General features: G+C 44.8%; 1 protein-coding gene across 1 annotated transcript in view; it reads left to right on the forward strand.

Annotated features, from left to right (window-relative positions):
* Positions 1 to 24,794, forward strand: part of vps8 (VPS8 subunit of CORVET complex) — a 787,508-nt gene that overhangs the window by 308,497 nt on the left and 454,217 nt on the right. The window contains 1 exon segment of the mRNA XM_038788252.1: positions 24,097 to 24,244. Within this exon segment, the coding sequence (XP_038644180.1) occupies positions 24,097 to 24,244 (148 nt within the window).

Consider the following 24,794-nt stretch of genomic DNA (forward strand, 5'->3'; position numbering starts at 1 on the left):
ACCCACAGTGCTATTAGGGAGGGAGTTCCAGGATTTTGACCCAATGACAGTAAAGGAATGGCGATGTATTCCAAGCCAGGATAGTGAATATCTTGGAGGGGAACTTCCCAGTGGTGATGTTCCCAAGTCTCTGCTGCCCTCATCCTTCTAGATAGTAGAGGTCGCAGATTTGGCAGGTGCTGCCGAAGGAGCTATTGGTGAGTTGCTGAAGTGCATCTTGTAGATGGTACATGCAGTTGCTACTGTGCATGGAGGGAGTGAATATTTGTGGATGGGGAGCCAATCAAGCGGGCTGCAGGTATTCTGAGCGAATAATAGCCCTAGAGTGGTTGGTTAGTTTATAACCTTCTAAAATAATCATGTGAGCTAGAAAATAGATAGCCAGAAACATACATAGAAACTAGGAGCAGGAGTGGACCATTCGGCCCTTTGAGCCTGTGCCACCATTCAATATGATCATGGCTGATCCCTATCTCAATACCATATTCCTATTTTCTCCCTATACCCCTTGCCATCTTTGCAGACTAGAAATCTATCTATTTCCTTCTTAAATGCACTCAGTGATTTGTCTTCCATGGCCTTCTGTGTTAGAGAATTCCACAGGTTCAACAAACACCCTCTGAGTGAAGCAATTTGTCCTCATCTCAGTCCTAAATGGCCTACCCTGTATTCGGAGACTGCGAACCCTGAACTTAGTGTCTGCTGCTTACTGTGAAACCTTTATTATGCATACTCAACAGCAACTGGCATTTAGCACCTGTACTGCATCCCAAAGTGGTTTTATTTGTCGCCCCTATTATCCAGCAGTTTGAAGAATAAAGTCTTACACAAGTAATCTCCTGATTCCATAGGCCTCTTCCTGTTGTTACTAAATTGCAGAGCACAAGGGGTTTTGAATCAATTCATGCTCTGTTTATTGCATTGCCTTTATGTCTATGGTTGTGATTTTGTTGTCCTGTAAGTCCAAAACAAAGAGTTCAAGACTTTCATCCAGGAGACAATGAGAGTCCCTTCTATTATGATGCGTAATGAAGGCTTTGGTGTTTTGTTAAATTAGAACAAATTGCAGCCCCACTGTTTGTTCAATGTACCAGCTTGGCTCCAGCAGCACTGGCCTTGAAATAACATTGCTGTGGTTTCAAGCTCCTCTGCAGGACATGTGGCTGACATTCTCGTGTCTTTTGGAAGACATGTTAAATCAAGCCTGTGTCTGCTCATTCAAGTGAATGTAAAGCACAGTCGGAATTTAATTAAGCCCGCTGGAGTGGGCGTGATTGTGAGGGGTGGGCGGTTGCCAGGAGAATTAGCCAGAAATGCCCGCATCAGATTCCTAATGTTGGGAAAACTGTTCCCAATTAAGGTGGGAGCGGGGAGGGTTCAGCATGAGAACAATGTTCTGATTTTAAATGGCAAGCAACCAGGAGGGTGGTGGTCATACTTGCGGATGGTCTGAGCAGAGGTGTTCAGCCAAGTGGTCACTCGGTCACCGTTTGATCTCCCCAGTCACGAGGTAACTGCATTGTGATCAGTGTTAGGATCCCAGTTGATGTTACTACTGGTCAGGAAGTTCCCTGGCTCAAAAGACTGTAACTTTAACTTTATGTTTTAGAAAACATGGAAGAAAGAGTCACAGGATTGCCCATTAGCTTTTACCAGTAAAAAAACATTTCTTGAAATGGTTGACTATAATAAAATAATGCTGCACCTCCATTCATCTTCACTAATGTATACAGATTTTAAGGATGACACAGATAGAAACATATACCTTGCAGTACAATATTCTCCATTAACACACAGTTCCTGTAATCCAACAGGTTGACAGTGGTCCGACAACACCCCACTCTGAAATCCAGTGGCAGATGCCACTCAATTGATGTTTTTGGATTTCTCCTCAAACTCCCCCCAGGTGATTGTCACATGAGTGTTTCCAAACTTCCTTCTCAAAGAGACATGCTTAAAATCTTCTTTCAATCAATGCTTTCCCTCAGTTGTTATCACCACGCATCCTCCTCCAGGGATTCCAACTTCCTTTCGGTATTCCTTTGTCAATCCGTGCATCCAAACTTCCACACAAACTCTCAGGTACTCAGCCCCCGACAGAATACTGAAGTGTTGGCTAGTGTAGACTTGAGAGATGAACAGACACTTTCAACACTGATGAAGGTTGAACTCAATTTTATTAACTACTTCTAACTAACTAACACACGATGACTGTGGGTCTAAATGATGCTAACTTAAACTAGAGACCTAAGCCTTGTCCGAACCAGTTGATTCTCTCAGCACGTGTTGTGAGTCTGTGCTGGGCTGGATGAGTTCTTGTTACACTGAGAGGCAGCACCCAGAATGAGTGGGAACCGTGGTGCCCTCTGCCTTTATAGTGTGTGTATTCTAACTGGTGATTGGCTGCGGTGTTTGTACATGTTGATTGATCCCTGTGCGTGTCCATCAGTATGTGTCTGCACCATGATATACTGGTGTATATTATGACAAATACTACTGTTTCAAAAACTGGAAGTAAGACACCAAACCTTCTGAGTTTCAGGTATGCCGCTTTGCTCTCACCAGCTTCATCAGCTCTCCGGTTCCCACGTCTGACTTTAACTCTAACAAACAGTGCCTTGTTTCAATTGCAGCTCGTGTTTATTCCTTTTAACTTCAGTTTTCCTGGAAATTTATTTTCATTCTCTAGTTCTGGAACTAACTGTCCTTTAGCTTCTGGGCTTACTTTTTTCCCATTACTCCTGCTTCTGGCAAAATTGAGAGTTATTTATTCTCTAGGTTCCTAGCTCCAACTGCCTTTTGAGTTCAGTTAAACACAGGTTGTTTTCTTAAAGTTGGCCCCTGTTTGCTAAGCAGCAGCTCATTCTTTCTCCAAGCTCATGTTTACATTTCACGTTGTAAACTCTCTCAGCACAATGCAGACGCAGTTTGAACTGAAACGCAAACACCTTTGTTTAATTTGAATATAGCTCGAGTTTTACCTTTTCTTAGGCAGAAACAGTAAATTAAACTGTCTTAAATCTATACCTTATTATGAATATCCAAAAATACAATCATAGATAAAATGTCATCTGCGCCCTGACAGTAGTGGATACAGTAGACTAATTTGAAAGAAGTACAAGTACTGCTCCAGCTGGAAAGTGTTTTGGGCCTTGGACAATGAGGAGATAGGAGGTTAAAGGGCAGGTGTTACATGGATACGATTGCATGGAAAGGTATCTTGAGAAGGGGATGAGATAATGGGTGATAGAGGAGTGGATTAAATTGTTGTGGAGGTACAACTCATTTCGGAACGTTTCAGAACTGGGATCATATCACTGATCACAATACAGTCACCTCTAGACTGGGGAGATCAAACGGTGACTGAGTGACCACTTGGCTGAACACCTCTGCTCAGACCATCCGCAAGCATGATCACCACCCTCCTGGTTGCTTGCCATTTTAATGCAGAAGTGCAGGGAAGAGAAGATGTCTTTGGTGCTGGCACCATGCTGGAGATGGCAGAAATGCCAGAATAATCCTTTAAATATGGAGGTGGGTGGGAAGTGAGGAAAAAGTGGTTCTGCGGGGAGTGGAAGGGGTGAGAGCTGAAGTGCTCTTATTTCTGCTCTTGGCATGTTGCAATGTTCCAGTGAATCCCAACACTAGCATGAGGAACATCACCTCATCTTCTGATTAGGCACTTTACAGCCTTCCGAGAGTCAACATTGAGTTGAGCAATTCCAGCCATCAGCTCTGTCTCCCATATCATTTTGCCAAGTGCCAGTCTGTATCTTATTTTCATATTTTACTGTCACACAGCCATTCTTTATTTTGTCATTAATGCTAACTCTGGACCAATGCTTTGTTTCTTTACCACAGCCATGGCCTTTGCCCTTTGCTCCATGACATCTTTGATTTTAATCTCCCCTGCTCTCTGATCTTCCCTTTTGTCCCACCTCCCCCTTCCCCGCTTTTTCAACAGCATGGACCCTGGGTGCGATTCTCCGCCCCCCACGCCGGGTGGGAGAATAGCGGGAGGGCCTCCTGACATTTTTCACGTCCTCCCGCTAGTCTCCCCGACCCACGCCACGAATCGCCGCTCGCCGAGCGGCCGGGCGTTCGCGCCCGTTTCAACACTGCAGCAAACACACCTGCTTGCTGCCGTTGTGAAACGGGCGCCAGATGCCTGTTTGGGGCATCTGGGGGCCCGATTGGCACGGCGGTACTACGGCAGTGCCAAGGGGGGTATAGGCCCGCGATCGGTGCCCACGATCGCGGGCCGTGCGTCCATAACGGACGCACTCTTTTCCCTCCGCCACCCCGCAAGATCAAGCAGCCACGTCTTGCGGGGCGGCTGAGGGAAAAGTCGGCAACTGCGCATGCGCAGGTTGGCGTTGTCCAACCTGCGCATGCGCGGCTGACATCATCGGGTGCGTCAGCCGGCGTGACGCTTGTCGTGCGGCCTTGATGACCGTTGTCAAGGCCGTGACGCACGGGGCCGCGCTCCTAGCCCCGCCCGTGGGGGAGAATCGGCCCCGGAAGTGGGGGAGAATCTCGCCCCCATCTTCAATTCCGAAGACTCAATACGTCAACTCTGTTTCTCTCTGCACATGTGCTGCCAGTCCTGCAGTTTTTCCAGCGCATTCTCTTTTTATTTCCAACAGCTGCAGTATTTTCCTTTGATAATAATGAAACATTTTGAGATACTTGGGGAAAATGATAAATGCAAGCTATTTCTTTCTATAGCGATGTAATGATCTTATCTTTTCTTGGTTAACTTAAGAAATGGGAGTTTTCCATTCCTAAATTAATGGTAATGAGCTTCCTTCTTCTGTTGAAGGATCTTTCTTGCCCCTCATTCTCTCACCAGGAAGAGATATGTATACATTTTCTGTCATGAGAAAGAGGAGTTAATGTCGAAGACTCCAATAACTGATGAGAAATTGTCGCAACTCTCGTATTTCTCTCTTCCTGAATGGCTCTAAGGTTGACTGACATTAATTGACTTGAAAAGATGCTTAATGAAAGCAGATAAAAAATTCCAAGTGATATAATTTAATTGTATGTTCTCATGCTCAGAGCTGAATTACATTTTTGTTCCATTGAGTTATGGACGTCAACCCGAAACCAGAGCAGCTTTTAAAAAGAAACGCTTTTGGAATAAAAATGATGTAGCCAAGGGGGTAGATTTGTATATGTTTCCAGTTCTTAAATATATCAACTGAATGCTGACGAGCACAGGGAGATATTAACAACAGCTTGGCTAGGGTCCCAAAAATAACATTTCATTTAATGAGATACACTGTTTGGATTTTCTCGATCAAAAATGAGGTAGACTGCATTATATTTTATTAATTTCACATGATGGAAACTACATCTTATTTTGGAGTTAACTTGCCTGGGGTAAAATGGTTTCTGCCTTCTCCTATTAATCAGGTGTGTGCTGAGGATTGCCATAGCAATTTTTGGATTTCTGATATAAATTCTGATGGTAACTTGTACGTTTTTTCATCTCAACAGCTGTTTAGAAAATAGAATAATTTCTGATCAGGTATTGTTTGCAGCAGAATTTAGTTTATCAGACAACATAATTGCACAGCCTGTTAGTGTTAGCAACTTATGGTGTTATTGATGGTTTGCATGTAGATGTTAACATACTTCATTCAATAATATATATGATTGCAATTGTTACACCCCAAAATGAGGTCTTTTGGCCCATTGTATCTGCACCAACTCTCCAACTTAGCAATCACACAGTGTCATTTATGAACTTGGTACTGGCTTATTTGGTGTCACTTCAAGTAGAGATATCAAAATAACATTTTTGCAAAAGCTTGAAGGTAGATTAAAAGGAACGCTGTACAATTACAATCGATGATGCCATAGTTTCAGCAAAATTGGACATTGTTTAAAAATTAATTTACAGGATGTGGGCGTCACTGGCTAGGCCAGCATTTATTGTACATCCCCAGTTGACCCTCAGAAGGTGGTGGTGAGCTGCCTTCTTGGAGTCCCTGTGGTGTAGGTACACCCACAGTGCTGTTTGGGAGAGAGTTCCAGGATTTTGACCCAGTGACAGTGAAGGAACAGCAGTATAATTCCAAGTCAGGATGGTGAGTGACTTGAAGGAGAAGCTCCAGGTGGTGGGGTTCTCTGGTATATTCTGCCCTTGTTCTTCTTGATGGCAGTGGTTGTGGGTTTGGAAGAAGCTGCCTAAGGAGCCTTGGTGAAGGCTCCTTAAATCTTCCCTTGGTTAGATTCACAAACAAACTCCCCCTTTAGGCAATAGTCCCTAAAGATATTTAATCTGTCAGCAAATTTACTAGAAGACATCCTTTGTTGCCACAGGTAAGGTATGTCACAGAGCTTATCTCCTCTCTCTCCCCTGTGCAAATCCAAGGGTTTAAACAAAACCGACACTTCTATGGGGTGGCCGAAAACTGCTTCACTTCTACTTTTATAGTTCCGTCCCTGCACAGCATTCTCTTCAGGATCTTACATTGTCACTTCACTTGCATAGTTCACAACCTCTCTTTAAATATATTTTACCTCTTTCATCTTTATTGTTTGCAGCAGCTCTCTGAACTTAACTGTCCTCAGAATATAAAGCTATTTCATGTTCTCTATTGCCCCCACTTAATAATATTTTCCAACATAGGACCATTTCAAAGTTGTAAAGACTTTTAGTTCCCTTTGAAAGTTAACAACTAAAATTCAGTTCCTCACTTATCTCCTGATGCAAATTTGTCCCATTTGTGTTTACTTGTAGCACCTCTTAACTTGGCCATCTCCACTTCAAATACATGCTTTTACACCTAGCCCCTTTGATGCTTTAAATCATGTAGCCCATCCATCTTCAGATTAATTAAATTAGTCACACACACAGGCACACCCACACAGCCCCCACAATCCTGCTCAACAGAATACCAGAGAAATATTGAGAAAATAATATTTTCTTCTGTAAAATATCTGGGCTGGTGGATAGTGTGCAGGAACCCTAGGTGGAATTCTCCGACCCCCCGAGGGGTCAGAGAATCGCCCGGGGCCAGCGTCAATCCTGCCCCCGCCGTGGCTCGAATTCTTCGCCACCCGGGAATCGGCGGGGGCGGGAATCGATGGCTCGAAGTCCCGCCGCTGACAGGCCTCTCCCGCCGGCGGGAATCAAAACACCTCTGGTGCCGGCGGGATTGGCGGCGTGGGCGGGCTCCGTGGTCCTGGGGGGGGGCCCGGGGCAATTTGACACCGGAGGGGGTGCCCCCACGGTGGCCTGGCCCGCGATCGTGGCCCTCCCCTACGCATGCGCGGCATGACATCAGCAGCCGCTGATGCACTGGCGCATGCGCGGACTTCCGCCGGCCGGCGAAGGCCCTTCGGCCCCAGCTCGCGGGGCGCCAAAGGCCGTTCGCCCCGGTCGGCGGAGCGGCATCCACTCTGGCGCGGGCCTAGCCCCTCAATGTGAGGGCTTGGCCCCTAAAGGTGCAGAGAATTCCGCATCTTTGGGGAGACCCGACGCCAGAGTAGTTGACGCCACTTCAATACGCCGGGACCCCCCGCCCCACCAAGTAGGGGAGAATCCCGGCCCCTGTAACGGTGTTCCCTCGGAACGATTGGAATTATTATTCATGACCTCCATCAATTCTTGCTGAATGCTTGAAGGCCGAGTTGGAGGTACAATCATTTAGCTTTATTTCTGATCATGAGCTGGAAGTGGGCTTCAAGTATTCTGCTGAAACACTAAGAGAGGCAATTCAGTTAATGAAGATTTCTTTCTAGAACATTCGGCCATCAGGATGGGATTTTGTAGAACATCACAATTCTGGTAGTCATGCAGCTGGAAGAAAATACAAAGCAATGCTACTTGTTCTGTTCCGTCACAAAGTTTTATTACATTCAGTTCTCATCTTAACGCTGACAGCTGGGCATCACGGTGGCGCAGTGGGTTAGCCCTGCTGCCTCACGGCGCCGAGGTCCCAGGTTCGAACCCGGCTCTGAGTCACTGTCCGTGTGGAGTTTGCACATTCTCCCCGTTTTTGCGTGGGATTTGTTCCCACAACCTAAAAGATGTGCAGGCTAGGTGAATTGGCCACGCCAAATTGCCCCTTAATTGGAAAAATGAATTGGCCAATCTAACTTTATTTTTAAAAAAGCTGACAGCTATTGTTGAAGGATGGTGAGTATTATGGGGTTGCGTCTTATTTGGCCAGTGCCAATCTGTGAAAATAACATTGAACTATGATCAGAAGAGCAGTGTTGATGAATTTAGAAGATAAGTTTACCAAAAAAATGAAAAACACTATGTTTTGCAGGATGTCAACCATAGTTCCAGTGCCTTGACCTACGCGATATTGAAGCAGTTAAAAAACACCAATGAATTGACAAATCCTATGACTTCTCCCAGTATGAATCTGTAGCAGTCAAGACTACTGCCAATGAGCAGCACGGTAGCGCAGTGGGTAGCACGGCTGCCTCACGGCGCTGAGGTCCCAGGTTTGACCCCGGCTCTGGGTCACTGTCTGTGTGGAGTTTGCACATTCTCCTCGTGTTTGTGTGGGTTTCGCCTCCACAACCCAAAGATGTGCAAGGTAGGTGGATTGGCCATGCTAAATTGCCCGTTAATTGGAAAAAATTAATTGGGTACTCTAAATTTATTTTTAAAAAGACTACTGCCAATATCAGAGGGAGAAGCATTGAAGTCTGGATATTATTTTGGTGTGATATTGAAAATAATCAACATGTCTCCACATGGTGCAAAGTTCTTAAATAATGTCTATAGTCTTTTCCAGCTGTATTCAATGACCTGTGAACATTTGACCTTTATTTCATTAATAGTAAACCCATAATTGTAGTAGGTATGAGGAAGAGATTAAAAATAAGGGGTGAAGGGGTCTCTATTTAAGATGGAGATGATGAGGAATTACTTCTCTGAGGGCTAATTAGTCTTTGGAATTCTTTTCCAGAGAGCAGTGGATGCTGTGTTATTGAATATATTCAAGGCTGAGTTGGACAGGTTTTTGATCTATAAGGGTTGAGGGTTATGGGCGCACAGGTGGTGTGAGGGAGACAGAGAAGTGGAGTTCAGGCCACAGTCAGATCAGCCATATGGTCTTATTGAATGGCACAGCAAGCTGCAGAGGACAAATGACCAATTGCTCCCATTTCTTATGATCTTGATTAATTATTTTGTTAAGATTTGCTTCATTCTTTACATCAACATATTTTCCTTGTACTACCCTTGTATATCAAATTCACTTTGCTGTGCCACGTTTTCTACCCTTAATAGCTCAGCAAGTTTATCCGGTGAAAAACTTAATTATTGAGACCAGGATAGTTTCCAGGTTAATTCTTGAAAATATGATTTTATCCAAGGTTTTGTTCATTGAGCTCTACATGCCCTTGGAGTTTGAGATCCTGTTACTTTTGGAAATGCAAGCATGTGCGAGTCATGTGTGACCCAGCTGAGTTATGTAGCTCCTGTGGTTAAAGGATCTCTGGGATTGAGGATGTTTTTTGGATGAAAAAAAGGTGAAGAGGCAGGTCCCACAACATTAGGCTGGCTAGGTGGGCTTATTCAGAGTATATGGTAACGTATTATAGTAGGGTTTCTGTCGTAGTATGGCTGGAACCTCGTTATTTGACTGGCGGGGAATGGGAACATTCGAGCAGGGAATGCTGTATTGGGACTCCTCTATTCTCCATCACCTACCTCCATTCATGCCCAATCCCCCTGAGCTTGTTAGAATTTTGTTCGCTCCTGGTTTCGAGGGATTTGGGGCAAAGGCACATTAACAAGATTGTAGCACTGATCAGCCATGGTCTATTCTCTGAAGGGGCTGCATGGCCTCCTGCATCTCTGTATGTAGCAGAAAGCAAATTGATTAAAAGCACATGACCAGTCTCCACTATTCAACAAGATCATAGTTAAGCTTTAACCCAACTCTACTTTGCAATCCTGTGCCATATTCTTTGATGTGCTAAGTGCCAAAAAATCCATTAATCTCAGCCTTGAATATACTCAATGACTGTGCATCCACAGCACTCTAGAATTCCAAAGATTTGCAACTCTCAGTAAGAAATTTCACCTAATCCTAATCCTATGTGGCCAACACATTATCTTGAGATAACGTTTCTTTTTTATAGTCTCTTCAGCCAGGGGCAATGGCCTTTCAGTCTCTACACTAACTTGCCTTTTCAATGGATAATGGCTATGATGATAGACCATCAAAACTGGCACTATTTTTCTTCAAGAGGTTGACTTGTGAACAGCTTATTTACCACATTCTCAGTTACTTGTTGTAATTAGCAGTTGGAGTTCTTGTTAAGTGTGTGCACTTTTAATCAATATTCTTGCAAGGGAGGAGAGAGAGTGCTGTAAAGTTCTAAGAATGCCACAGAAAATTGAGCGGGATAATAAAGAGTCAGCACAGGGAACTGTAGAATGCACCGTGCTTTGACACTAATTTATTGTGCTTAAAGCAAATTCCATCCTGTTTAGAAATGGAAAAACACCATCTGTCATGTTCAGTGGGAACTTGGATTCCGATGTTGCATTTTTTCTTTTTTTGTTTCTATTCTTTGCTTGTTTCTATTTTTAATGTGTGATCTGGACAGGATAGGAGCATCTGGAAGTGTGCCATGGGGCTTCTGCAAAACATTGCTTAGGTAGAGTTGGGAAATAAGTAAAATTTGTGGATTTTTATAATTAGAGGATGCTTCTGCCTCAATAATCCCAGTCTGAGTGTGGAATGGGGTGCTCGTGGAATTGCTATTACTTTAAATATTACTTCCTAAGCTGGAGCTGGCACAAGTCCGAATGTTGTTGCCTGTCGCAGATGGTGGCTAACAGAATGGCTCTGTCCAGCAATGCTCTTTTTCATGAGTTTCTGAGATATTGCAGCCAACTAAATTACCAATGACATATAAAGTTTGCTTCCCCATGGCATTAAAATGTAATCATTGATCTACATCAAAGGGTTTTGCTCTATACTTTTGAAGGTATTAGAATATTGAGGTCTCCACATGCTAACCTATATAAGAAAAGTTATTTTAAGGTGCTTCTCTTGATAATTCATATGGTATACTCCCCAGGAAATACTTTGGTATACTCCCGAGAAAATACTTTGCAGAAGGGTAGCCTAGTGGCTAGCACAGATGCTTCACAGCTCCAGGGTCCCAGGTTCAATTCCCGGCTTGGGTCACTATCTGTGCGGAGTCTGCACGTTCTCCCCGTGTCTGCGTGGGTTTCCTTTGGGTGCTCCGGTTTCCTCCCACAGTCCAAAGATGTGCAGGTTAGGTAGATTGGCCATGCTAAATTGCCGTTAGTGTCCAAAAAGGTTAGGTGGGTTCCGGGGAATGAGTGCGGGCTTAAGTAGGGTGCTCTTTCCAAGGGGCGGAGCAGACTCGATGGGTCGAATGGCCTCCTTCCGCACTGTAAATTCTATGAAATTTCAGACCAGAAAACCTGAAACATGTGTCTAAATTACACATCATTTCTTCATATCTTTCTGAGACACCATAAAATCAGATTATGGGCGCGATCGTACTGCCTTGTTGTGCCTGACTTGGTGATCCGACGAGGTTGTTAAGTCTAGTGCGAGGCCTCTCACGAGATTTCTGATGCCTGGTGCGTCTCCGCCTCTTGCGAGGCATCACCATCTGGATCTCGTCTTCACTGGGTGGGATCCAGATTTGCATACTTAAATGTACAGTTAAGGTCACCTAAATATGTTCGCGCCACAGTCTCCCTCGGCGCGGGATCAAACACCCGTATCTCGGAGACCTTGCTGTGGTACCGTTTAGCACTTGTGCACACAAATGTGGACCATGCATTACGGAACCTTTGTGGGGGGGGGGGGGAACACCTAGGAGATCGAGGTGGGGGTGACATCAGGGGAGCTGATGCTCTGGAGTGCCTCGGCAATGCCCACCTGAGAGTGAGACATAGGATAAAAGCAAATTACTGTGGATGCTGGAATCTGAAACGAAAGAGAAAACGCTGGAAAATCTCAGCAGGTCTGGCAGCATCTGTAGGGAGAGAAAAGAGCTAACGTTTCGAGTCCTGTAGAGTTATTGGACTCGAAACATAGAACATAGAACAGTACAGCACAGAACAGGCCCTTCGGCCCTCGATGTTGTGCCGAGCCATGATCACCCTACTCAAACCCACGTATCCACTCTATACCTGTAACCCAACAACCCCCCCCCCCCCAACCTTACTTTTTAGGACACTACGGGCAATTTAGCATGGCCAATCCACCTAACCCGCACATCTTTGGACTGTGGGAGGAAACCGGAGCACCCGGAGGAAACCCACGCACACACGGGGAGGGCGTGCAGACTCCGCACAGACAGTGACCCAGCCGGGAATCGAACCTGGGACCCTGCAGCTGTGAAGCATTTATGCTAACCACCATGCTACCGTGCTGCCCCTTTTCTCTCTCTTCTCTCCGTACAGATGCTGCCAGACCTGCTGAGATTTTCCAGCATTTTCTTTTTCGTTTGAGAGTGAGACATGCTCTGGAGTGCCTCGGCAATGCCCACCTGAGACTGGGCCATGCTCTGGAGTGCCTCGGAAAGGTCCACTTGGAACTGGGACTCGACCCCAAGCAACTTGGACATGCTGCTGAGGCCCTCAGTTATGACCGTCACTGACTGAGCAACACATTGGACACCTCCACTCTTGCTGCCAACGTCGTGTACCAGGCTCTCGACTGCATTCTCCACCCAAGCAGTGTTGGCCTTGGTGCCATGCATTGCCGGCACCATCTCTTGTGCCCGTAGCCTTTAGGACCTGCTGGAATGCCGCTGACACCATCCTCTGAAACTCACTGCTGCACCTTATCAGCTAAACAGCACCTGGTAAACCTGGTCCAAAGGATCAGCATCTGACTGTGAACCAGCTGGTGTACATCAGCAACTGTGTGGTGCTCACCAGAATGTGCCCCAGAAGCCTGTCCACTGCTTTTGCCCACAGAAGTGTGTATCTCTGTGCTGGTGGAGGGTGGGAATAACAGCTGTGCCGCGAATATGGTCGTCTCCTCAGGGTACCCCTCCAAGGTGTTCTCTTGGGAGCCGGCACCATCGGATGAAGATTCTATGGGAGAATGGATAATTCTGCCTGGCATTAACAACTTACGTGTGGCAGGTCATCTGGATGGGGGTGGTGGATCCTCATCTCTGCGTTGGACGCCAATCTTGACGGCGGTGACCAATCTGTCCTCGGCCACCCCTGCAACCTCCAGCGCCCGTTCCTTGAAAGGGGGGTGAGGACTCTGATGTCCGCCACCCCACCACCCTCTTCCGTCTGTTGTGACCAACTTCTCCTGCGGAGAGACAGAGAGGGCATTGTGAGCCCCACCTTTCGTGCATCGCAGAGGGGTGAATGAATGAATTAATTAATAACCTTTATTGTCACAAGGAGGCTTACATTAACACTGCAAGGAAGTAACTGCGAAAATCCCCTAGTCGTCACATTCTGGAGGCTGTTCGGGTACACGGAGGGAGAATTCAGAATTCTCAGCTGGTACGGGTATTGAACCCACACTGCTGGCCTTGTTTGCATCACAAACCAGCTGTCTAGCCCACTGAGCTAAACCAGGTGGGAAAGGGGGCAGGCGTGAGTAGCAATACTAGACACGGATGGGCTGAGGAACGTATGGTGCTCGGCAGGGTCGACATCGGGCACGTGGTGGTTGAGGAGGGCAGTGCCAACTCACCCGTGGCCCAGTGGAGGTTGTTGATCTTCTACGGCAGTGGGTGCTGGTCCCATTGAAGATGGGTGAGGAAGAATTTCATTCCTCAGAAGTCTGTTAGTCTAGGAATTCTCCATCCCAAAAAGCATTGGATATGCATTGAATTGAATCTATTCAAGGAGGAGTTAGACAGATTGTTGACCTACAAGATGTCTGATCTATAAGGAGAAGCTGGTTAGGCTGGGACTTTTTTCCCTGGAGCATAGGAGACTTCAGGATGATCTTATGGGGGTCTATAAAATAATGAGGGGCATAGATAAGGTAGATAGTCAACATCTTTTTCCAAAGGTAAAAAAGTCTAGAATTAGAGGGCATTAAGGTAAGAGGGGAGAGATACAAAAGACACCAGAGGGGAAATTTCTTCACACAGAGGGTGGTGAGCATATGGAACGAGCTACCAGAGGCAGTGGATGAGACGGGTGCAATTTTTTCCTTTTAAAAAAACAGTTAGACAGTTACATGGGGAGGGTGGATATAGAGGGATATGTACCAAATGCAGACTATCTTAGTGACAGAAACTGGGCGGCATGGACAAACTGGGCCAAAGGGCCTATTTCCATGCTGTAAACATCTAAGACTCTATAAGAGAGTTGAGGTTTATCGGTGGCAGGCAAGAAAATGGAGTTGATGCCGAGTTGGGTATTAAGGAGCCTTAGTAAAACTGGAATCAATGGGAAAGGCCTTCACTGGTTGGAGTCATACCTGGCACAAAGGAAGATGGTTGTGGTTGGAAGTCAATCATATCAGCTCCAGGTCATCAGTGCAGGGGTTCCTCAGGGTCCGAGGCCCAACAAAGTTCAGCTGCTTCATCAATGATCTTCCTTCCATTATAATGTCAGAAGCAGGGATGTTCGCTGATGACTGCACAATGTTCAGCACCATTCGCGTCTCCTCAGATACTGAGGCAGCACGGTAGCATAGTGGTAGCACTGTTGCTTCACAGTTCCAAGTCTGCACGTTCTCCCCGTGTCTGTGTGGGTTTCCTCAGGGTGCTCCGGTTTCCTCCCACAGTCCAAAGATGTGCGGGTTAGGTGGATTGGCCATGATAAATTACCCCTTGTCTCCAAAAAGGTTGGGTGGAGTTACTGGGTTATGGGGATAGGGTGGAGGCGTGGACTCAGGTGGGGTGCTCTTACCGAGGGCCGGTGCAGTCGCGATGGGCCGAATAGCCTCCTTCTGCACCTAAATTCTATGAAAAACTTTTATGGAGCAGTTCATTTCTAAATGCAGCACGATCTGGACAGTATGCAGGTTTTGGCTGACAAGTGGTAAATAAAGTTTGATTCCCGGCTTGGTTCACTGCCTGTGCGGAGTCTGCCGTACTCTCCGTGTCTGCGTGGGTTTCCATGGGTGCTCCGGTTTCCTCCTACAAGTCCCGAAAGACGTGCTGCTCGGTAATTTGGACATTCTTTTTTTTATTATTTATTGTTATTATTACCTTCCAAATCCACAACCACTACCATCCAGGCGGACAACAGCAGCAGGCACTTGAGAACACCACCCACCTGGAGGTTTCCCTTCAAACCACTCGCCACCCTGACTTGGAAATATATCACTGTTCCTGCACTGTCTCTGGGGCAAATCCTGGAGCTCCCTCCCTAACAGTGCTTTGGATATACCTATACCACATGGACAGCATTGGTTCAAGAAGGCACTTCATCACCTTCTCAAGGGCAATTAGAAATGGACTCTAAATATTGGCGTCGTCAGCGATGCCCACATCTTTTAAAATGTATTTCAAAAAAATAAAATCAGGATAGACGCAGGGCTGCTAAATACTAAATTTAAGGTAATGATAATGAAATGGCATAAATGTTAGATATAATTGCCGGAATTTGCCGTGGCAGGTCGGCTTTCAGCGCCGGAGCAGCGCACAGCACACCAGTGCCGTTCTAGCCCCCTAGGAAGGGGTGAACGGCTAGGCCTGGAGGCCCGTTTACGCCTGTGTCACTTGCGCCGGTTTTGACCCCGGCGTCAACACTTGCCTGGGATTTCGGAGAATCCCAGCCAATTAGTGTATATTATTTACTGGGAATTATAATAGGATGCGCAAGACATTAGAAGAGAAAAATGAAAAGGAATTCCAGACTTGAGGGAAAGCAGGAGATAACATGGTTTGAATGCATTGTAAGGTAGGGTAAAGTTGCCATAATCTCTGATGACCATGAGCTACTTTCCCCTTTGAAAGGAAGAGCTGACTGGTGGTGATTTAACCTGAGGATCACCACATCTCAGGTGATGGGTTAAAAAGGCAGAGCCTTCATGAATAACCTCAGCCAGTACAGGAATTGAACCTGGCCTCACTCTGCATCACAAACCAGCTATCTAGCCAAGTGAGCTAAACTGGCCCCTGACATGAATGTATTGTATCCACTCATTAAAAGTGGAAGGGAAATGATAAAAGTGGCACCATAACAAAACTCAGTAGAAAAGGGAATATACAATCTAGAAGCTGAGAATTTCTGATTTCAAAAAGTAAGGTTTGACCAGTTTTATTGAATTATTTGAAAAGGTAATAGAGGAGCAAGGGTATTAGTGTATTTTATGTTCATGCATTTTTGAAAAACCTTCAGTGTGATGCCAGATGGTAGGCTTTTGACTAAAGCCAGAGCATGCACTGTCCAGGGACAAATAACATGGATAGAAAACTGTCTATAAAGCAGAATATAGAGAGTAAGGCTGATAGGCAATTACACAGATTGCTAGAAGAACTAGGAAGTGGTATTCCACCGGGATCAGTGCTGGGAACATGCTTCATCTTTTACATAAATTACTTGGATTGGGGAATTGGAAATCTAATAACAAAATGTGTTTGCAACATCAAATTGGGTTTAGTTAATAAAGAGGAAGATCGTGACAAAATACAAGAAAACATTAACAGCTTGTAGAATGGTCATATAAATGGCAACATTTAGAAAAAAAGTAGTTTTATTGAAGTTTTAAATTTTTTTTAGAGTAGTTGCATCAAAACAGAGGATAAAGAGAAAAAACCACGGGGACAGAATCCCCAACCTGTTTCTCCCACCAAGACTAGATTTGTCCGCACCAAGCAGAATACAGTCAACAACACCGGACCGCATCATATTCACAGCTTTAGAACAAAAATAACTGACAAATATAAAATCCTGAGAACCCCAGAGCTCTGGGGAAATTACACTGACACCCACAATGCAATCAAAATCCCTTCCAGGCCCGAGACAGAACAGACAACCATCGGATTTGTGAAGGATAAATCTTGCCTCACCAATTTGATTGAATTATTTGAGAAGGTCACTAAGTGTGTAGATGAAGGTAGAGCAGTTGATGTCGTATACATGGATTTTAGTAAGGCATTCAATTATGTTCCCTATGGTCGGCTCATGAAGAAAGTAAGGAGGTGTGGGGTAGAGGGAAATTTGGCCAATTGGATAAGTAACTGGCTATCACATAGAAGACAGAGGGTGGTGGTGGCTGGAAAATTTTCAGACTGGAGACCAGTTACCAGCGATGTACCACAGGGATCAGTGCTGGGTCCTCTGCTATTTGTGATTTTTATCAATGACTTGGCGGAGGGGGCTGAAGGGTGGGTCAGTAAATTTGCTGATGACACCAAGATTGGTGGAGTAGTGGATGAGGTGGAGGGCTTTTGTAGGCTGCAAAGCGACATTGACAGGGTGCAGAGCTGGGCCGAAAAATGGCAGATGGAGTTTAACCCCGATAAGTGCGAGGTGATTCATTTTGATAGGAAAAATTTGAATGCGGATTGCAGGGTCAACATCAGGGTTCTGAGGAGTGTGGAGGAACAGCAAAATCTTGGGGTTCATGTCCACAGATCTCTGAAGGTTGCCACACAAGTGGATGGAGCCGTGAAGAAGGCCTATAGTGTGTTAGCGTTTATTAACATGGGGCTTGAGTTTAAGAGCCGTGGGGTTATGCTGACCCTGTACATGACCCTGGTGAGACCACATTTGGAATATTGTGTGCAGTTCTGGTCACCTCACTATAGGAAGGATGTGGAAGCATTGGAAAGGGTGCAAAGGAGATTTACCAGGATGCTGCCTGGTTTGGAGGGTAGGTCTTATGAGGAAAGATTGAGGGAGCTAGGGCTTTTCTCTTTGGAGCGGAGGAGGATGAGAGGTGATGACTTAATAGAGGTGTATAAGATGATGAGGGGGCTAGATAGAGTGGACGTTCAGAGACTATTTCCTCAGGTGGATGTAGCTGTTACAAGGGGGCATAACTATAAGGTTCAGGGTGGGAGATATAGGAGGGATGGCCGAGGTAGGTTCTTTATTCAGAGAGTGGTTAGGGTGTGGAATTGACTGCCTGCTGTGATAGTGGAGTCGGACACTTTAGGAACTTTTAAGCGATTATAGGATAGGCACATGGAGCACACCAGAATGACAGGGAGTGGGATAGCTTGATCTTGATTTCGGACAAAGCTCGGCACAACATTGAGGTCTGAAGGGCCTGGTCTGTGCTGTACTGTTCTATGTTCTATATAGCTACAAGACAATAAGGAGAGGACTGAGTACCACAAGTCCAAGGAAATCTCAGGTCTCAGACCGCAAACCTCAAATCCAGGGTCTCCCATAGAAAATTAAGAAAAGATGAAGGAGTAAGAAACAAGCAGCAAGTAGACGCTACTACATATCACACCTTCCGGATCGCTGGTCCAAGGGATGAACAGGCTACCGGACCATCGAACAATGATACATCCCCTCAGGAGAACAAGAACAGCCAGAGGGCTTACGACCAAGAAGGTTCTCAACAGATCCCAGAGAGAGAGGGGAAACCTCTCTCAGGGAGAAAGAGGGGTTATCAGGGCACCCCCAGAAAACGGGGAGGGGGCTTGGAGGGGGGACAACCCCCTCAACCCTCAGCACAAGGGAACCCATCCCGATAACCAGGACCACTCAGGAAAAAGGGGTAAAGATCTCACAACACCACCTACCAAAAAGGCCTACTCATTTAACCATGGCTCTGAGAGCTGCCAGAACAAAGCAACAGCCTCTTTTTAAAAAACCTGCAGTTAGAATGGAAAGCTGCTCAAAAGAGGAAATGCTTTAGCGTTAATGGATCCTTGTAAAGCTATATAAATAAACATCGGTAGCCTTCCTTTGAAACATCCTGGACCTGTCAAGCAATAGACTTTTAAAAGGCAATGGTCTGTGAAATTGAATGTAAATAATGTAGTTCAAAGCTTATAGGCTTTGAGTCATGCACTAGGCTTGATAAAGGGCAATGAAATTGGCTGTGAGTAAAAAACGTTTTCCACCATGTTAAAGGGAAACCTTCATCGCACAGATCTTTCATTTTATCATGCTGACAGACAGTTTAAAGGTTTTAAGGTTGTAGATGGGAAGGCCAACCAAATGACCTCCATCCCAGGAAAGACCTCTGAACTGAGCCCCTCCAGTCCAACACAAGCTCATCCTGACACCCACCTTCCTCACAGGAGCTTGCTCCATACCCTGGAGACAAGTTAGGGAAGGTAGTCACCCCCTTGCCCTCCCTCTGAGTGCAGGGTGCCAGCATGGCACTGCCATGGGGCGAGGCCTAAAGGGCAGGGATTGAGGGGTATAGTGGAAGGTGGTGATTGAGGTGGGGGAATGATGGAAGGAGACATTTGTGGGGCGGGGTGGAGGGTGGTTCTGGAGCGGGTCTCTTGCCAGCAATTCGGGGAGATGAGACCGTGCCAGCAATTTGAGGAGGCTGCCACAGTATACAAAGATCGGGGCACCATTTAAAAGCGGTGCGCCGATCTCAGAGGAGTGAGACCCGTCAATGGGATTGAGCATCAACCCACTTAAGGTCAATGTAAAGCCCAACCATTTAATAAGCTTTCTGAGTGCTAGGGAATGGAATGTCAGCTTCACTCCTAGCGCCAGTGTTTTCCTGCTGGCAGCAGCATTAAGTCTTCAAAAGGGAGAATCGTGCCACTCGGCTCCTGCCGCGGGGAGGTGACTTGACCAATACGGTCACCTCCAACCCCTCATGACCGACCTCTGGAACGGGACAGCACAGGACAAGCTTTTGGAAGACCACACCAATCCCTAGCCGAGAAAACAGGATGAGGTATGCCCCATTGAATTTAATTTACTTAGCTTTCTGGTTGGGATTTCTGAAACATGGCACCCAATTCTCAAACTCAGCTGGGAACTTCTCCATCGCCTCACTTCGGAGACCAGACTCAGCAGCACTCTGCTCCTGTTCCCCTTTTCTCTCTCTTGACTCCATCAGGATGGACAACAGGCCATGTAGCAGGACCTCCCACCAAGCACAGTACTCTCTATCGCAAGAACCCACTTGTCCGCAGCCACTGTCTACATAAAAACACCTCGCAACTCTTGGAATCAGGACGTGATGACCTGATACTTCAGAGTCAAAATTTTGTGCCAAAACAGCGTCATCGTTGGGCAGCACAGTGGTTAGCACTGTGGCTTCACAACGCCAGGATCCCAGGTTCGATTCCTGGCTGGGTCACTGTCTGTGCGGAAATGCACGTTCTCCCCGTGTCTGCGTGGGTTTCCTCCAGGTGCTACGGTTTCCTCCCACAGTCCCACACGTAAGAGGAATCTGAGTGTATACCAGAATGTTATTAGCGTAAAAATTATGCTTAATGAGAAAATGGAGACCTTTACATATGCAGGCTGATGAAAGGTGGGCAGAAGTTCATGAAGTGGTATTGCTAGTAGGGTATAGAAAGGAGATGTTGCAAGTAGCATTTGAGGTACCAGTAGCAGGTCATTTGGGAGTAAGGAAAACTCAAGCTCAGGTAGAAAAACATAAAAGATGTAGTTAAATTTTGTGGATCCTGTCACACATGTCAAGTGATAGGCAAACCTCAAGCGTTGATAAAACCAGCGCCCTTAATACTCATTCCAGCATTCGAGGAACCTTTTACAAGGTTCTTAATTGATTGCGTAGGACCGCTCCCTCAGACGAAAAGTGTTAATCAATATTTTTTGACGATAATGGATGTGTCTACGATGTTTCCAGAGGCCATTCCAGTACGCAATATTACAGCTAAAAAGATGGTGGAGTTGTTACTTAAATTCTTTACTATATATGGACGACCACAGAAATACAATTGGATCAAGGATCAAATTTTACCTCAAGGTTATTCAAAGAAGTTAAGGATAGCTTGGGAATAAAATTATTTAAATCAACTGTATACCATCCAAAATCAGAGGAAGCGTTAGAAAGGTGGCATCAGATGTTCAAGACAAGGTTGAGGGCTCATTGTCAAGGTTACCCAGAAGATTGGGATAAAGGAATTCCATTCGTATTTGGGCAGCACGGTAGCATTGTGGATAGCACAATCGCTTCACAGCTCCAGGGTCCCAGGTTCGATTCCGGCTTGGGTCACTGTTTGTGTGGAATCTGCACATCCTCCCCGTGTGTGCGTGGGTTTTCTCCGGGTGCTCCGGTTTCTTCCCACAGTCCAAAGATGTGCAGGTTAGGTGGATTGGCCATGATAAATTGCCCTTGGTGTCCAAAATTGCCTTTGTGTTGGGTGGGATTACTGGGTTATGGGGATAGGGTGGAGGTGTTGACCTTGGGTAGGGTGCTTTTTCCAGGAGCCGGTGCAGACACGATGGGCCGAATGGCCTCCTTCTGCACTGTAAATTCTATGTAAACCTATGTATTGTTTGCAATTAGGGATACACCTAATGAGTCAACCAAATTCAGTCCTTTTGAACTAATTTTTGGTCATGAGGTAAGAGGACCACTTAAATTGATTAAGGAGAAATTGGTGAGTGAGCAGTCTGAAATTACGTTATTGGATTACCTGTCAAATTTTAGTGAACGATTAAATAGAGCAGGTGAATTGGCTCAACAACATTTAAAAGTTGCACAAATGTGATGAAACGGGTAGCGGACAAGAAAGCAAAAGTTTGTAGTTTTGCCAGTGGAGATAAAGTTTTAATATTGTTACCAGTGGTATGTGAACCTTTAAAAGCAAGGTTTGGGGCAGCACGGTGGCACAGTGGTTAGCATTGTTGTCTACGGCGCTGAGGACCCGGGTTCGAATCCCGGCCCTGGGTCACTGTCTGTGTGGAGTTTGCAAATTCTCCCCATGTCTGCGTGGGTTTCACCCCCACAACCCAAAAGATGTGCAGGTTAGGTGGATTGGCCATGCTAAATTGCCCCTTAATTGGAAAAAATGATTGGGCACTCTAAATTTTTTTAAAAAGCAAGGTTTTGTGGACCGTATCAGATTGAAAAGAAATTAAGTGAGGTGAATTATGTGGTAAGAACGACGGATAGAAGGAAAACTCACTGTGTGTCATGTGAATATGCTTAAAAGGTACTTTGAAAGGAAAGGAGAGCAAAAGGAGGAGGTTTTAGTGATTCTAACTCGACGTTAAGAACCAAATCCAGATGATTCTAAATTTGACATTCCTCAAATTAAATTGTATAACAAGGATGTTCTTAAAAATTGGGATAAATTGTTGAGTTACCTTCCAGTGGAAAAACAAACTGACCTGAAACAGTTATTAATATCACATGGGCAAGTTTGTGGAGATAAGTTGGGAAGTACTAAAATGGCTATACATGATGTAGATGTGGGAAATACTGTTCCAATCAAACAACATCCATACAGACTTAACCCTTTAAAATTGGCACAGGTTAACACAGAAATTGAAAGAATGCTTAAAAATGGCATAATTGAAGTGGGTTGCAACCAATGGAGCTCACCCACAGTGATGGTAGCGAAACCGGACGGTACCCAATGATTGTGTGTGGATTAGAGAAAGGTTAACGCAGTTACAAGGACAGACTCTTATCCTATCCCATGCTTGGAAGACTGCATTGAGAAGGTGGGATAATCAGCTTTTATTTCCAAACTGGATTTACTTAAAGGTTACTGGCAGGTACCTTTGTCCAAAAAGGCGAAGGGGATTTCAGCTTTTGTGACTCCAGATGGTATATATCAATTCAAGAGTTCAGTTCGCCCTCCCCGCAAAAAATCTTGCAAAATGTTGAGCTAAAATACTGAGAGGAAATGGCACCTGCATATATTAAAATATTTGAAACTTTTTTAAAGTTGAGTTTAATAAACTTGTAAACTTTGCTTACTGAAATACCAGGCATTAAAATTTGACATAAATTTCATATGAGTGTGAAAGGTACAAAAAAAACGCATTAATATAAAAATATGTTTTTTATTATAGCTGTCAGCCAGCTGAATTTGATTAATACAATATACTCTTGACAATAGCCTGAGGTCCTATTCCCAGCCACATAGTCAACTGTCAACACTGAAAGTTTAACAATAACAAACTTCTTTAAACTTTGTTTCAGTAATTGGAAAAATTGGAGAGCTGCTTCTTCACTTCCCACACTGGTTATTTCACAGATTTCAGAACTGATTCAGTGTAAAATTAAGAAATTGTGGAGCATTAGAGTGTAATCTGTAATGATATGTAGACTGACATGAAACTAAGGGGTTAATCAGAACACCTGGCTGTGGCACAATCACTAGAGGGCACTACACAACTCATTATAAAACCAGACACACATGAGACCCTCCCTCTCACTCCTGGCAGGGACTGGAGGATTAGCACCAGAATAGTTTAGATCTCAGGCTGGGTCACCACATGTGGTCTAGATCCCAGTTGTACAGTTAGTCATTATCACTGAGTTACTAGAGTTAGATCAGCAGAGTGTCAAACTCATTTATCTAGTTGTTGTTATTGAATAAATCCTTTCAACTTACTTTAAGGACTGGAGTGTCTTTCAACGTCGTCTATGGTCAGTAGCAACTTATGTTAATCAGACAGCAGAACATAACACGATCTGTTTGGTATGATGTTGAAATTGCCATTTAAGCTAAAGTTTGTCTTGGACAAGCTGAAAATAGAATATGATCAAATTTGACTGTGTTGTGGAAGACAACTTACGGCATTTACTGTTTATAATTAAATCAGAATTGTTGGCTGGCATTTTGTACTCTGGGTGTTCCTCAGTGTGCAGTTTAAGGGACAGGAATATTAAGGGCTGGTGGGTGCACAAGTCACAATGTTAATTTCTATGCTGCGTTCACACCTCAGTTAAAAAAAAAATTACTCAGTGTTTCCTCCCATTTACTGTAGATAAATTTGGGGCTGATTGGAGCATAAAATGATCATGTCGCAGAAAAAGGCATATCCTATTGTGAATCCATTGCACGCATTAAAAATGTAAAAGGTTGCCAAATTTTAACTCCGTGCTCATGGAGGATGTTTTATTCTGCGTAGATGTTTTTAAAATTTTACTTAATACATTGATCAGGACTCACTCAAAACTCCTGAATTTGCTGCAGATGATTGCATGTCCTTTCGCTGTAAATGCATTATTCTCAGTGATCACTTCTTGGTGCACAATGTTTCATTAACAGAGATGGAGTGCAAGTGAATCGAGAGCTGCTGCAGCTGAATCCTGATATCCATGAACAGTACCTGGACCTGCTTTGTCAGTATGATCCACACCGGGTAATCAATTTCCTGAGGGTTTCGGAATATTACAGACTTGAAGAAGCCATTCAGGTACTGCTGAACAGTGTGCAATATATTAGAATCATATTAGTAAAGTTTCTGGAACCAAATACATGGCTGAATGTTGTGGATAGAGTTCCTTACCCTGATAATTTTGCTATTTCCTCCACAAACAATCCAGTTGAAACTGGGTAACACATTTTCAGGGCAAAATACATAACCACAAGATCAAATGATCATTAAACCACAATAATGTGTGTTATAGCAGGCAGACTTATGGTGAGATTTTCGATATTGAGCCTTGCTAATATTAGTAACATCATTGTAATTTATACCACAGTTCCCTACCTCTGGTATAACCATGGAGAAATTGGAGCCTGTGAAGAAATGACGAAATCTTGCCAGTACAGCCTTGTAAAATCTTACAAAATAGGAACTAGGTGAATTCGTAAAATTGCAACCTCTTAAATTGATCCAAGTGAAGCTTTGTCAAAACCACCCCGAAAGCAATTGAATAAGAGTCAGATGGATGATCGACTCTGCCAGACTACCATCATAGAATTCCTACAGTGGCGAAGAAGGCCATTCGGCCCAAGGGGTG

This window comes from Scyliorhinus canicula, chromosome 2 (assembly GCF_902713615.1).
Source record: "Scyliorhinus canicula chromosome 2, sScyCan1.1, whole genome shotgun sequence".
Lineage (NCBI taxonomy): Eukaryota > Metazoa > Chordata > Chondrichthyes > Carcharhiniformes > Scyliorhinidae > Scyliorhinus > Scyliorhinus canicula.